This window comes from Amphibalanus amphitrite, unplaced genomic scaffold, assembly GCF_019059575.1.
Source record: "Amphibalanus amphitrite isolate SeventyFive unplaced genomic scaffold, NRLGWU_Aamphi_draft 001450F_arrow, whole genome shotgun sequence".
Classification (NCBI taxonomy): domain Eukaryota; kingdom Metazoa; phylum Arthropoda; class Thecostraca; order Balanomorpha; family Balanidae; genus Amphibalanus; species Amphibalanus amphitrite.
The window spans coordinates 133,935-147,770 of NW_024882943.1; the positions used below are offsets into that span (position 1 = coordinate 133,935).

A 13,836-nucleotide genomic window follows, 5' to 3' on the forward strand; every position below is an offset into this window, starting at 1 on the left:
CGGTCAGTTAGCGTCCCCTCCAATCCGCCGGGGCTCCTTTTGTGACGTCATACGCACCCCCGGCGGCGCCTGAGGGTAGGGCCACAGTGGGACCGCGTCAGTGCCGATAATATTTTGATGCGGGGAGGGCACGCCATGTCATGCCCACGAGGATACGGTGTCTCGGGACTTCCGAGGTCGAGGAATAAGGATCGTCGGACATTTGAGCCTCACAGCTGAGAGCCCTGCGCTTTCAAGGAGAGGAATAAGAATGTATTCGCACGCAGGGTCCGTGGCGTATGCACGACCAAAGTGCATGTGCTAACTTGAGCACGTTTTGTTCAAAGGTGAGTGGAAGTCGACCAGGGGCACCGTGAAAGGGTCACGGAAAGGGTCAAAAGAGCTATAAAATATTTTCCGCGGCGCCGTAGCTCTATACCTAATTGATTCCCGAGTTGTGTGCCGGTGTTTCGAAAAAAGGTTGAAATAGGCAATATTTTTCATTTAATGGCATCTGGACTCTGGTGACCTGACCTTTGACTTGACCTAAAAAATGAATGACATATTTTCGTCCTTATTTTGGACGTTCTTTCGAATGCCGTTTACTGCTTGTCACTACTTGTCCCAGGATCAGAGTTAAAAGAGCGGGGTGTTGGACCTCCTCCCCCCAGCAGGGCGTGGAAATCAAGGACCCTCAGCGGGCCGCGGCTTAGACATCTTTAGTCGACAACCAAATAAGCCCGTGTTCCTTCGGACGACAACCACCGAAACACTTTTTTCAGCCCTGCTGCACAGTCACCACCTTGTCAGTCATTGGTAGTCACTCACTTCTTGACTTCCGTGCAAGGGCCATGCAACAAAGTTGAAAATTATTTCTTCATTTTCGGTAAGTGCATGAGATGGGCTTTCCTCACCATAAACTAATTTCATGCTCTTGATGCATTTTCTCAGTGTGATACCGTTTCAAATGCATTAGTTGGATGACTGTTCGGTCCTCAATGGGCCCAACACTAATCTTTTTTACTTCTAAGTCTCTCTTACATAAGATAAAACCAGTTCTCAGGATTCTCTTTGCGGGAACATTGTTCTTAACAACCAAATATCACACCAACCAAAAATCATCAAAATCGGTCTACATCTTCTATGTGATGATCAGAACTTTTCGATACCCCCTCGTAGAATATGACCGATCAGGCGCCGCCTCATGAAGCGGGCGCGACGCCACTGGCATGAACATCCCTTTCGCTTGTTAGTTCATAGGTGAGTAACGTCTTTATGGCATATGCATAATTTTTTATTATTCTAAGGAAGTATCATTTGACATGTTGTCCACATTTTAGGTAAGCGGAAGCTCCCACACTGATTATTGTTCATCAAATAATAATCGGCATGGCCCACTGTCGCATTCGATGAATTTATCGCATTCTGCTCGATAGTTACTGAAGTCCATATTTTGAGCATGAAACAAGGTAAATAAATATCCAAAAGAAAGATTTACACATAAGTTATATTGCAGTATGTTATGGACTCTTTGCACAAATGGCGTTATACATTACATAGCCTAGCCGAAGTAAAGGGATTGTCGGCGATTGGTGAAATTTCACCATTTACCGACAAACCACACACACAAACGGTGTCATCAACAGCCTATGGATGGAGGTGCCATTCCCGTATCAATAAATAATGGACCTATTGCTACTATATAGCCATACTATTGACACGCATCGCCAAGATCAGACTGGCGAAATATACATTACAATATACAATACATGCATGCAACAGCTGCGCAGTGCATCGACGCACGCGCAGCAGACAAACATTGTTTAACAATTTGCTACACTGTACCCAATATCGTGAAACCTTGGGCTTGACTGCACCTACTCATAATTCGCAGCAAACGTACAAAACACCCCACCGCCGTCCCGATAGTCCCTGGTCGATATACCGCACTGACCACAACAGAAGCGAGCCAGCCCGGTCTTCGATCGGCCGTCCCAACACGGGTAAGGTGCCACTGGGGACCGGCGGACACCTAAAGACGGTCTGACCGCAGGGAAAACACGAACCGACACTACTACAATGCAGACACGGCCCACAAGGAGCGACAGGGAGGCGCACGGAAGCGAGATGAGGCCAGCGATACCGGCACAGTACACTGCAGGGCGCTCAGGTACCGACTCTGAGAGAACGCCCAGCCCCGGTGCGGCCACGAACTCTACGCTACGCTGAAATGAAATGAAATGAAATTTCAAATAAGTCAGCCAGAACGCCGGTTCTTCAAATTTTGCTGAACGATTTCCCTAGACAACGTGGCTGAACTGGTTTGAGAACGTAGCGAAACGAGCCAGCCCGTAGTTGAGCGTATCGTAAATACTTTTGGAAAGAACACTTCACGTCGTACTGACATGGCACCCACGGCTCAAAGCTGGACGGCCGACCGCCGCAGCGCAGCGCCACCCACCGTACTTTGTTCTCGGTCCCACTCCCGACTACCGGTAGTTCGCAGCAGCGCCGCTAGGCGTCACCAGCGTCGGCCGTCTCGACCATGGGCCCGTACCGGGAGGTGGTGCGCCCGCCGCGGATGATCCGCTGTCGCTCACGCTCGTGAGCCATGCTCAGTCGGATGTTCTCGTCCTGGTGGAACTTGCACATCTTGAGGACGGCGCAGACGCAGAGTCCCACTGACGCCGACCAGAGACACCAGGCGCCGAACTGGAGACGCGGACGGGGAACGGACAGAAGGGAACGTTAGCGGGGAAGGGCTGCAGCAGTCCGCAATTAACGAAGACAAAGCGGAATTCATCCCGTTTCGTATGACAGATGCATCTACTATATAATTTACCCCGTCTTGTCAACTTCGACAAATGAGGACGGTGTCAACTATGACAGTTGAGAACCGTATATTATTAGCACAACCCTTGTCGAATGATTGGTATGCTTTGGTAATCACTAATCGGTAGCATCTCAATATTCCTGTGGACCGATCTATAGCATTCATCAGCTGTTCATTCGAATCACTAACCTGCGCCATACCGATCTCCAGGTAGAAGTTGGCCGTGTCGATGTTATCGGCCACGTCGATCTGATTCTGGGTGGCATCAGAACACCTGACGGCGATAGAAGAGCGGCGTCACACGACAGTATGAAAGGCGTGACAGCGCGGCGTCACGTACACAAGGCGTGACACCATGCCACTGGACTAATGACAGAATGACAGACACGAAACAACGGCGTCACACAGCTGCGAACTGGCGGGAGACAGCATGCAATAATAAACAACAATATTCAACAGTCAACGTTTGATAGCATCCTTTCAGCATCTCTCCAACCACTCAGCTGTAAGCCACCCTGCCCTCCAGCCACTGTATATTCCCCATTCCATCCCATCCACCCACCCACCCTCACGGGCTAACCCGGGGACACCCGCTACCACTAACTCACGTGGCGAATCGTTTCGTGATGTTGTCGCACCACACCTCGTAGCCCAGTGTGACGAACAGGGCAGCCACCAGGGAGGCGAGCGTCGTGAAAATGCACACAATCATCTCCACGAACGCCCCCGAGAATGACCTGAGGGAAGCGTAGGGAGACGTCAGCTTACTGCGCGACTGAATTGAAGGTGGGCACGTGAAACACGCTGTAAATACATGTAAAGCCATCAAAGAGTCAATGGAGAAACATTTAACATTCATCATGCCTAGCTGCTGCCTGCTTTACCATGTCAGACATCCAAAGCACAGCAGTTTCAGTGTCAAAGTCATCTTTAGTACCTAAGCACTGGTTAAAAGCACGCTGGATTTCGATCATTTGGGAAACGAAGCTGCACTCCAATTTCTCGGCAGCCACCAGTCACATCAGATTACATTGAACACGATTTTGGGATATTTGGTATGAGACCATCATCGCACCAGCTCTACTCCACAGGCAGTCACAGAGCCGTCTCGTACGCCGACTCCGACCCGCCCCACTCACGTGTCCGTGTCGTGGCGGAGGAACAGCATGGTGCGCACGGCCTGCAGCACGCAGATGAGCGTCAGCGTGGCCGACATGAAGATGACGTAGTAGCAGTAGATGCTGGACGCCCACTGCGGCACAAACTGGCCATCCTGCTCGCGGAAGTCACCGGCAGTGAACAGCAGACATTTGTATCTGATGGGGACAAAGACAGGGAGCAATTGGTCATTGGTAGGTCATGTCATTGATATCATTTTCACCAGTAAGGACTGTTAAGATAAAAGAGGCTCGAATATAAAGGTTGCAACAGAAAAGCAGTCAATGCACTAATGACAACTAAGCAAAGTTTGCTCTGCAATCTGACAATTGATAGCTTTATAAGAAATTGAAAACATGGACGGTAGGTTTGGAAGAGACATGTTGGTGAAAAAGTTTTTAAAATGTAATGCCACCATATGAAACAATGCAGAATGTGGTCAGCAGATGCAGAGCAACCAAATAAAAATGGATTTAAAGCACAGTCAGCAAAGTTCACCTAAAGTCCTTGAAGTTGAGTAGCATAGGCACCAGCACCACAAAGCTGAGACACACTGACACCAGATAGCCAGTCAGCTGCACGGCCAGCACCATGGTGACAGGTGTCTGGGGGCTCTGTCTGGAACACAACAGGGGTGTCACAGCATAGCTCATATCACTGACAGATGCTGCCTGCTGGCAGGTGGCAACTGGCAATGGACAGTAGGCATCATGCCTGCCAATAATATTTAGCAAGTTTTTTCATAAGTATAGCAGGAACATACATCTGACAGGCAGACAATATACTGGGATCATGCTGAAATTTGGGTACCTATTTCATTGTTTCAGGATAAAAAATACAGCTGGCATTTTCCAAGACGTTGGAAAGTAGGTACTTTATCAAAATAGTAGAAAATGGTTATGAAAAACAGGGAGGTTGGAGACACCAACACCCCCAAGCATTTCATTTCTGATTATACAAAGCTTAATAGTATCACAAAAACACTTATCTAGCATTTCCTGCCAGTTAACTGCAACCTCTTACCCTCAAATGCTATCAAAGTTGATGTTAAAACATCAGGCATAAGCATGCACACTGTTTTCTCAGCAACAGCCTGCAAATTTGAAAACCTTGCTGAACTGTTGTAATATATAATAACACTTAGAGAACACAGTACGCCCTTTTTCCTTTCACTTCATTTCAGAAAGAAAAACACTAAATGCAATGAACATTCTTAAGGGCAAGGCATATAAGTGGGTGACTTAAATTGACTACATGTTGCTGCATTATTTTATCAGAACAGAAAATTAAGATTGACCTATTTGAATAAATTGAAAGCAAAAGGAATAAAGAAAAGCATCCAGCACGTTGTTCCAGCCTCCAGGGAACCTCAAAAGACTCAAGCATGCATTAGTCTTGTGCTATTTAGGGCCTTGGTCTTGTGATGCTTTTTGATGCATTGAGGGGTTAGATAAATGATAGCAACAGAATGAATGATATTTATATTACCAGGACTATTACAGGCAGTTTACTCCGCACATTACAAGTACACAATACCGAGTGTAAATTAGATAGGAAACATCACGGTATATAGAGAACTGGGAAACACATAGGAAAATACAGTGTAGAAAATAAAGCAACTACTACAAGAACCTGTTCAGTAATAGATAACTAGCAGGATAATCAGTTTCTCTCATGCTGATTCGGACGTCAGAAAACGTTTATTGGAGAAATCACCATGGAAACTAGCAGGTATCATTAGTTCCTGAACAGCTTATTTAAGATGTAGCAACTGCACCAGAGCTGTCTCCCTTTGTAATTTGGTAGCATTGCTACCATTTCACCTGCTAAATGAAGTTTACTTTTATATGCTAAGAAAATGCAATCATTCAGCATGTAGTAATAATCGTAATAATAACACGGCTTTGAGGTATATTATGATAGATAACTGATAAATCTATTCGATAGAAACCGAAGCCTCATGCTGACGAACCCATAAAAAAGCTAAGAAAAAGAAAAGTTTTTCCCTTGGCTTTATAAAAATATGCTCATCAGCATTGCCAAGCATCGCGTCGTATACGGTAGATATTTACCAATAAGTACATAAGACCATAGGCGGCGGAACGGGGAGGGCACCGGGGCACCGTGCCCCTTTTGATTTTGGCATTTAAACATTAGCCCTATGGGCGTTGCATGGAAAGAATGGGACCAAAAGTCGGCAGTGCCCCCCTTAGTTGAAGGTGTTCCGCCGCTACTGCATAAGACGCCTTTATACGCGGCGATAAACGAACGCGAAAAGCAATTCCACTTACCTGCACTTACAAATGTTTGAGGGACTTCTTCCAAAGGCTGACCTATGCTGTATGCAGTATGCACGGCAACTCACTAACCGGTCTGGTGCGCCAAAAGTGAGAGCAACCGGCCCATCTAGCCGTTCTTGAGATGTGGAAAGCGGCACCCTCCACGTGCGAACGTCCAAACTGGACCTCACCAAATTTTTGCACGACATCCTTGATCCTTCTTGCCTAATGGTGTAGGTACAAAAGTTTAGCACAATCGGCCAGCCGTTCCCGAGATTTGAAAACGACCCCTGCACACGAGTAGCACCCCAACCATGACATATGGTAATTCCAGGAGTGTGTTAATTCTCAAATTCTGGAGATGAGAGAAGCACCATTCAGCTGTTCCAATCAGCCAAGCAAAAACACCAAGGGCGCGCGGCGATGGACAATTCTTTTCCTCTTCAAGAACATCTGTGGTACAATACGCAATTTAGCTGCACGACTAGGTAATGTAGGGTGTCCGGTGTCCCAGAAGTCTTGAAGCCACTTCGGTCACATGTTACTCGCACGTGCACGCATAAAAATAAGCAACACATGGTCGTTTATAACCTACATGCTTCTAAGTTTATGATCCATTTAATTTGAACCAGGTTGACATTTGTCTAAGCCCCATAATACTGCGACGAATCAAAGTAATGAAAAGTGGGCTGTTTTCCTAACGCGTTCGAGCAGTTGAGCGTTATTTTCGAAATGGATGCGTGAAAGCAGCCCAGATTACTTTTTCCGATAAGTAAATCATTCAGCATTCTGTTGCTAGCACACCCTCGGGGATGAATGATGATAGGTACGCTGTTTCATGGTCCGCTTCAGGGAATTCGACTCTGAAGCTGACAAGAAACGGGCATAGCGACACTGATATATGGGCTATGCTATATGGCAAATCAGGAGAGCTTGGCGCCGCCGAAGAGCGTGCTATCTTGCTCTCGTCCTTGTGTGACTCACAGCGGTGACGGTGACCACCTGACCAACGTGGTGCTCTGCGTATAAAAAATATACAAAACTTCCGTTCATTCTCTTTCGTTTGAGGTATCATTTGTCTCAACCGGTGGCATAGCACGCTCACACGACAAAAATAACAACCTTCGATACCTTTGGAAGTGGACAAGAATCTGTTGTGCAAATCTGGGGTACCTACGCGACATTTGTTAAGACGGTGACCACCTGACCAACGTGGTGCTCTGCGTATAAAAAATATACAAAACTTCCGTTCATTCTCTTTCGTTTGAGCTATCATTTGTCTCAACCGGTGGCATAGCACGCTCACACGACAAAAATAACAACTTTCGATACTTTTGGGTGTGGACAAGAACATGTTGTGCAAATTTGGGGTACCTACGCGACATTTGTTAACCCGCGAGTTGCTGGGGGGGGGGGGGCGTTAAACGCCCCCACTTTTTTCGCCGGGCCATAGCATAAAAACGGTGCGCCGCAGGCGCGCTAAATTTTGGGTTTCTGTAGGGAATTGATTGAAGCTTATTGTGACAAAGTTTCAAAAAAATCGGTCGGAAAATTTTTGAGATATCGAGGTTTTAGTGACGTCATGATTTCTGAGTTTTCGACCAAAAACGGCATATGTTCAAAAAATCATATAAAATCACAGAATAGACATACAGACATGCCGTAAACGCCATTAGACTGCCAATACCATGAACAATGAAATGGCTATCTTCGATTGTTGATTATCGTTCCGCATTTTCGAAAATCTTGAAGTGAATCTTGACAATTTCTCGTGACTACTTCACGACCATGATGCATGCATTTCTTAAATTGAACTTTTTTAGCCAAACACGTACACATATGGTAAAATGAATGTCACCATCGTGTTCAACGCCCCAAATTACCCATAAAACATGTGTCACAGGCTGCGAATATCAGTTTTGATTTTCGGGAATATGTGCCTGCCCGGTTGACCTGACCTTGACCCTGACCTATGCTTGACTGACCCCTACATGGAGCTGACACTCTTGTAGGCCTTATATGATGGATTGTGCACCGTTTTGACAGAGTTTATGACGAGAGGCGCCCTTGGCGAAGTCCTGAAGTCCATGCTACTGAAAGCCCGATTTCAGGTGTTTGACCTGACCTTGACCTGACCTGTGACCTCAAAATTCAACTTTTAAGTACTCATCTGAAGCGTCTCGTCGCGTTCTTTCGTTTGCCGCCTCGTGCGTTTCGCTGCGCCTATTGGCTCTCGAGTTATCGGCTGGGGGCGTTTAACGGGGGGGGGGGGGGGCCCCCAGCAAACGGTGGGTGGCGAAATACCCCAGCAACTGCCGGGTTAACTTCTACTTAAACGGTTGGGAGAGAAAGAAGCACCGAATAGCCCGAAGACTGTTTTGCGTTCAAGTTTCAAGCCTATACGAGATGTTCCGAGTCCCGTCCGACGGAACTGAATCCGGACCCTAATTCAATATACCCTGATCCGGACTATAAATCTATGACTAAGGACACATTTCCCTTCCCATCCTCAGGGCTAGCTCAATCTCTTATCACCATTTCCCTGCTCTGGGCTGGACTGTGGACACCCACCGTTAAACGGTGTTGGTAAACACAACACTTAAACCTCTATAAACACACGATTTAGCTTCCCGCAGGATGCTGGATGACCGTCTAACGTTAGCTGAGCTCGACTGCCTTTGTTATTCGGAACGGGCTGAGACGTAGTGTAGGCCGTCTGATGTCTTGAACCAATTTCGCACGCATATCCTTTCATTGCCGTTAAAAAAGACTGGCATGGCCTCATACCCACTACGAACATTACACATAAGAAATGGCGACCTAAATGCATCACAACCTATCGTCATTCGCACTAGCATTCGATCTGGGGGGGGGAAGAGGTATTCATTATCTATATTTACACAAATTAAGTTATGGGTATTCGTTTTAGATTTTTGGATTTTTACCGATCGAGTTTATGTTACTGACTGCACAAGCATTGTTTTGACATAGGTACAAGCTTTTCACGTCTATAATCACATTTCAAAGCTTATTTTAAGCTCAATATAGGTATAAGTAAGTATACCTATGGAGAGAGAGAGAGAGAGAGAGAGAGAGAGAGAGAGAGAGAGAGAGAGAGAGAGAGAGAGAGAGAGAGAGAGAGAGAGAGAGAGAGAGAGAGAGAGAGAGAGAGAGAGAGAGAGAGAGAGAGAGAGAGAGAGAGAGAGAGAGGGAGGGAGGGAGAGAGAGAGAGAGAGAGAGAGAGAGAGAGAGAGAGAGAGAGAGAGAGAGAGAGAGAGAGAGAGAGAGAGAGAGAGAGAGAGAGAGAGAGAGAGAGAGAGAGAGGAGAGAGAGAGAGAGAGAGAGAGAGAGAGAGAGAGAGAGAGAGAGAGAGAGAGAGAGAGAGAGAGAGAGAGAGAGAGAGAGAGAGAGAGAGAGAGAGAGAGAGAGAGGAGAGAGAGAGAGAGAGAGAGAGAGAGAGAGAGAGAGAGAGAGAGAGAGAGAGAGAGAGAGAGAGAGAGAGAGAGAGAGAGAGAGAGAGAGAGAGGAGAGAGAGAGAGAGAGAGAGAGAGAGAGAGAGAGAGAGAGAGAGAGAGAGAGAGAGAGAGAGAGGAGAGAGAGAGAGAGAGAGAGAGAGAGAGAGAGAGAGAGAGAATAATTATTAGTCAAAGTTACTAACATTCAAAGATTGGGAAAAGGTAGTTCCCTGTTTCATGTTTGATAGGTATCTTCATTTCCAATAAATGTGCTTTTGACTACGTGTGTGTGGCAAAAGAAATAATGACTTTCAACGTCCAAGTCTTACAGTGACATAAATGTCACGGGGATCACCCACTTAGTTATACATGGTTATACCAAAACACATCCATAGGTAAATGTAAACAATGCATTATGCGTCTCCATAGCCCCTTTGCGCCGAGCGAGTCCCCCGCGGTGGGGCCGAGGAGGGGGAGGGGGAGAGATCACGCCACCCAGACGTTACCTAGCCCCCACCTCCTCCCCTCCCCTTCCCCAAGTGCGCCACCCACCCCCTTCCCTCCCCTTCCCCCAAGTGCGCGCGCGAAGTTCTGCTTGGTGACGGAAGATAAAACCGTTGCTCGATTTCAAATTTTGCGCAATAATATCAACCATGAGATGAAGCGCCGGAAGGCTATGCCTTTTTCCAACCGAAGCAGAAGAACATTTCGTGTAATGGGTGTGACAATCGTCGTCCTAGGATGCATCTTGGGATGCAATTTCAGCTCCAAATTTGCTCGCGAATGCAGCGCCTCTCGTGGCGGGGGGTCCAACTAGCGCCAGCGGGCGGGAAAATCGCCCCTGTCGTCTGCTAGAGGCCCGAGGGGAGGGTCGCGGTAGCTGAGCGTCAAGAAATGATTGCCAACTTTGCGGTAATTTCGTGATTGGGGCGGCGCTTGGTGTCAGTGCGCTGTGTTGAAGTTATTTCGGAGTGACTGAATAGGTCGAGTGAGGTGCGGTGCGTCGTCGTTCAGTGACCGGTGCTCTGGTGTCGCCGACGACCGAAGATGAAGACCCCTCGGCTGAGGACGGCAGCGACCACGACTGGAGTCCGGACTCGAAGGAGCCTGAAGCGGTCAGTCCGTCACGGCCAAAGCCGTGGGCGGTGATTTCGATGTCTTTCATTGTATATGTGCAATGTGCATATCACGGCGGATCCATATTGATATTAGGGCAATAGATAAATAGCAACAGTTTGGGTGGTCCCGTCAAAAGGGTCATAATTGATGGTAATGTAAAATTAAATATTGAAATTTAGAGGTTCATAAGCTGTACCAACGCGAATAACCTATTAAATGACCATTCAATGTACAATGATTGGTTAAGGTGACTGAGAAAACAGATCATTCATCGCTGAATAATTAATGCCGATGCCCGATACGTTACATTTTATTAGTCTATGTGCTAAATTCCTACATTCCTGGTTAGAATTTCGTTTGTTAGAACATTTGACAGCGCTTGGCAAAGGTAGGATTGCATGATGCCATTTTGGATCCGCCGTGATTTTAGGACATGATTTAAAAGTTCAATAGTGCACCTCTCCATTCGCTTAATTTTTAGCATTTAAAATCGCATTCAAATCACGTATTACTTTATCACAAGTCGGTAGGAAGCTAACTCATCTCAATCTTGACCTACAAAACCCGATCGTTGTAGCAAAAATTAATCGTGAAGTAAAGGGTGCTTTCTCAGCAGCCAATTTTGTTACATTTCTGTATAAACAGAAGAGTAGGTACTTAAAGCTTCATTTTTATATTTAGGTATTAATGTGCGGTTTACTTGCTTGGTTAGGCATATTTAAATCATTATTTAACGTTTGAAAATCGCCCTAATCGGCGATGTTGGCGTTTTGCTATTTTGCTTTCGTTCCGGAGAAGTGCACTGTTGAAGAAACAATAGGTAGGTGGTAGGTACTAGGTATGTGTCATCGATGTGAGTGAATGCTCGTTTACTGCCTTGGTGTGACTCGTTTTCCGCCCACCACCTAAACGCATCCAAGGCATGTGAAGCTGCAGCTCAGCCGAGGCTTGGCCGAGGCCAATCGGATTCCTTTTTGGATGATGCGATTTTCAATGCTAATTTTTAATGAATTTATTGGTCTATTAAATTTGAAGTCATCTGTCAGTATTGCGTTCCATTTACGTTTGATCTGTACCCATTTAATATAAGTAGGCTTATTTGCAGAAGAGTTTGGTTCTCCGATAAGCCTGACGAAGTTAAATAGTCTTATCTCCCTCAGTCACCACGCTGATGTAGGCATGCCACAGCTCTCAGCTTCTGTCAGTCAGCTGATCGGCTTCTGGTTTTCTGATCGTCGCCAACGCTATACGTTTGTTTCTCGTTTTCTTCTCCACTAATGTGACATAAATTAACGTGCTAGCACGTGTTCGACAGTCCTATGCAGGGGACCGGCATCCAACCCTCTTTCCGCCCGCCGGCCACACTCCTACCCTCTCCCCGCCGCGCCGCGCCAGCCCACTATGTTTTAACTCGGGACCAAAACTGGCCAGGGCTCATAACTAAGAAACTATATGAGATACAGACATGTTTTTGGGCTCAAACGAAACGTTGGAGACTACCGATCATTTAAAGTGCAAAATGTGTCGGACCAGATGCTTATGTACTTGTTTATGACGTCAGAAGTGTCACGAAACATATAAAAATATTGTCATGTTCTAGCTATGAATGCACGAACATTTAGGTATCTGTAAATTTAGAGTAATCGCAAGTCTGAGCAGGGTTGGATAAAAGCCGGCTTAAATTGAATTTATGCCAGCCAGTGGTTTAAACCGGTTTAAACCGGTTTAAACCGGCTTAAATTAATGAAAACCACCTTCAGTTAAAACATCTACTATAACTTATCTTGTGGGTCAGTGTACTCGTTGGTGACTGTGCAGAGTGCAGGAAGTCAATGCCGTGTCATTTGGTATTATGTCAACATTTTGGCATGTGATTATGTTGATAATCTGTTCAGTAGGTAATTAAGCTAAGAAACAAAGTAGGTATAAGGCATAAGCACATTCTAATCTTAACATTCGGTTTACCAGTTGAAAGTCTCACTTTATTTTACATATAAAATGTATTCTGACCAATCGTCTGGGGACTGGGCCAGTAACACTAGAAAAAATTATTTATCATGGTATCACCCATTCTGTGATTTTTTGTTAATTGCACAGCAAACCATTGTAACAACTCATCATGTATAAATCTTCTAGAATGTTCCTATGGTTTCTGTTTTCTTCAGGTAGTGCATGTTGTTTTCTTGGTATAACAGTGTCCCTAACTAATCACACTTATTATTGTTTTTTACATGAACTTTGGAGCCTATAATGGTGGCCGTGCTGCCAATTCCTTTGTTTAGTGTCACTGACTGCTTCAGCAATAGACAGTTCCCTAGTAAATAGGCAATGTTCTGTATGAAAGTTCTTAGGGCCTTACCATTCACTGATCCTTGCACCATGCATTTGGCATTAGGTCATGTTTGCTACAGCTTCTCATAAAATTGAAATTGGGTTCTTTATTGAAGCTGTCTCCAAGACTTTTCATTCCATGAACCACCTATGCAAATCAAAATAAACATTTGATGCAGGGTGATACAGATCAATAATGAATGACATAAAGTTAACCCCCAGGAAAAAACATTACAAGTTAGCATGTATAATTGAAAGGTGTGTACAGAAAATGGGAAGTCGGAAGAGAAGAAGCAGTTTAACCCAAGTGATGTTACGACAAGTTAACGTAAGTGGCATTTATTATGTTGGTGCACACTGGTTTAAACCGGGGTGGCTTAAATTAGTTTATGCCAGCCGGTTTAATCCATGGATTAAACCGGTTTAAACCGGCTGCTGGCATACATTTGCCAACCCTGAGTCTGAGCAAGGCTCATCGACGAGGCAAGTCAAGTTTGAGGACATGACCTTGTTAATTAGCGTTGATGACCTCAGGTGACCTTGAATACTCTAATAGGTATAGGACTTATTCATATATGTAGGACCTACAATCTTTATATTTATTTCGAAAACATTTCCAAACGTATATTTTGATATCAACTTGATTTTAACCCGGTCTCCACTTTAGTAAGTCCAGAGTCTT

General features: G+C 45.6%; 1 protein-coding gene across 8 annotated transcripts; it reads right to left on the minus strand.

Moving 5' to 3' along the window:
• Positions 1-1,472: 1,472 nt before the first annotated feature.
• LOC122373149 (transmembrane protein 179-like) lies at positions 1,473-6,794 on the minus strand. Of its 8 annotated transcripts, none has more exons than XM_043350965.1 (7): positions 5,459-5,565; positions 4,994-5,063; positions 4,469-4,588; positions 3,952-4,128; positions 3,421-3,549; positions 3,002-3,086; positions 1,473-2,691 (listed from the first exon to the last, which is right to left on the minus strand). In XM_043350965.1, the coding sequence occupies exons 3-7, from the start codon at positions 4,561-4,563 to the stop codon at positions 2,494-2,496; spliced, it is 684 nt and encodes a 227-aa protein (XP_043206900.1). In that variant the 5' UTR covers positions 4,564-4,588; positions 4,994-5,063; positions 5,459-5,565; the 3' UTR covers positions 1,473-2,493. The 8 variants fall into 8 exon arrangements, with proteins under 8 accessions (XP_043206900.1, XP_043206902.1, XP_043206908.1 ...); XM_043350967.1 differs by having other exon boundaries at positions 5,507-5,549; XM_043350973.1 differs by lacking the exons at positions 4,994-5,063; positions 5,459-5,565 and adding an exon at positions 6,272-6,794.
• Between the last annotated feature and the right edge of the window lie 7,042 nt (positions 6,795-13,836).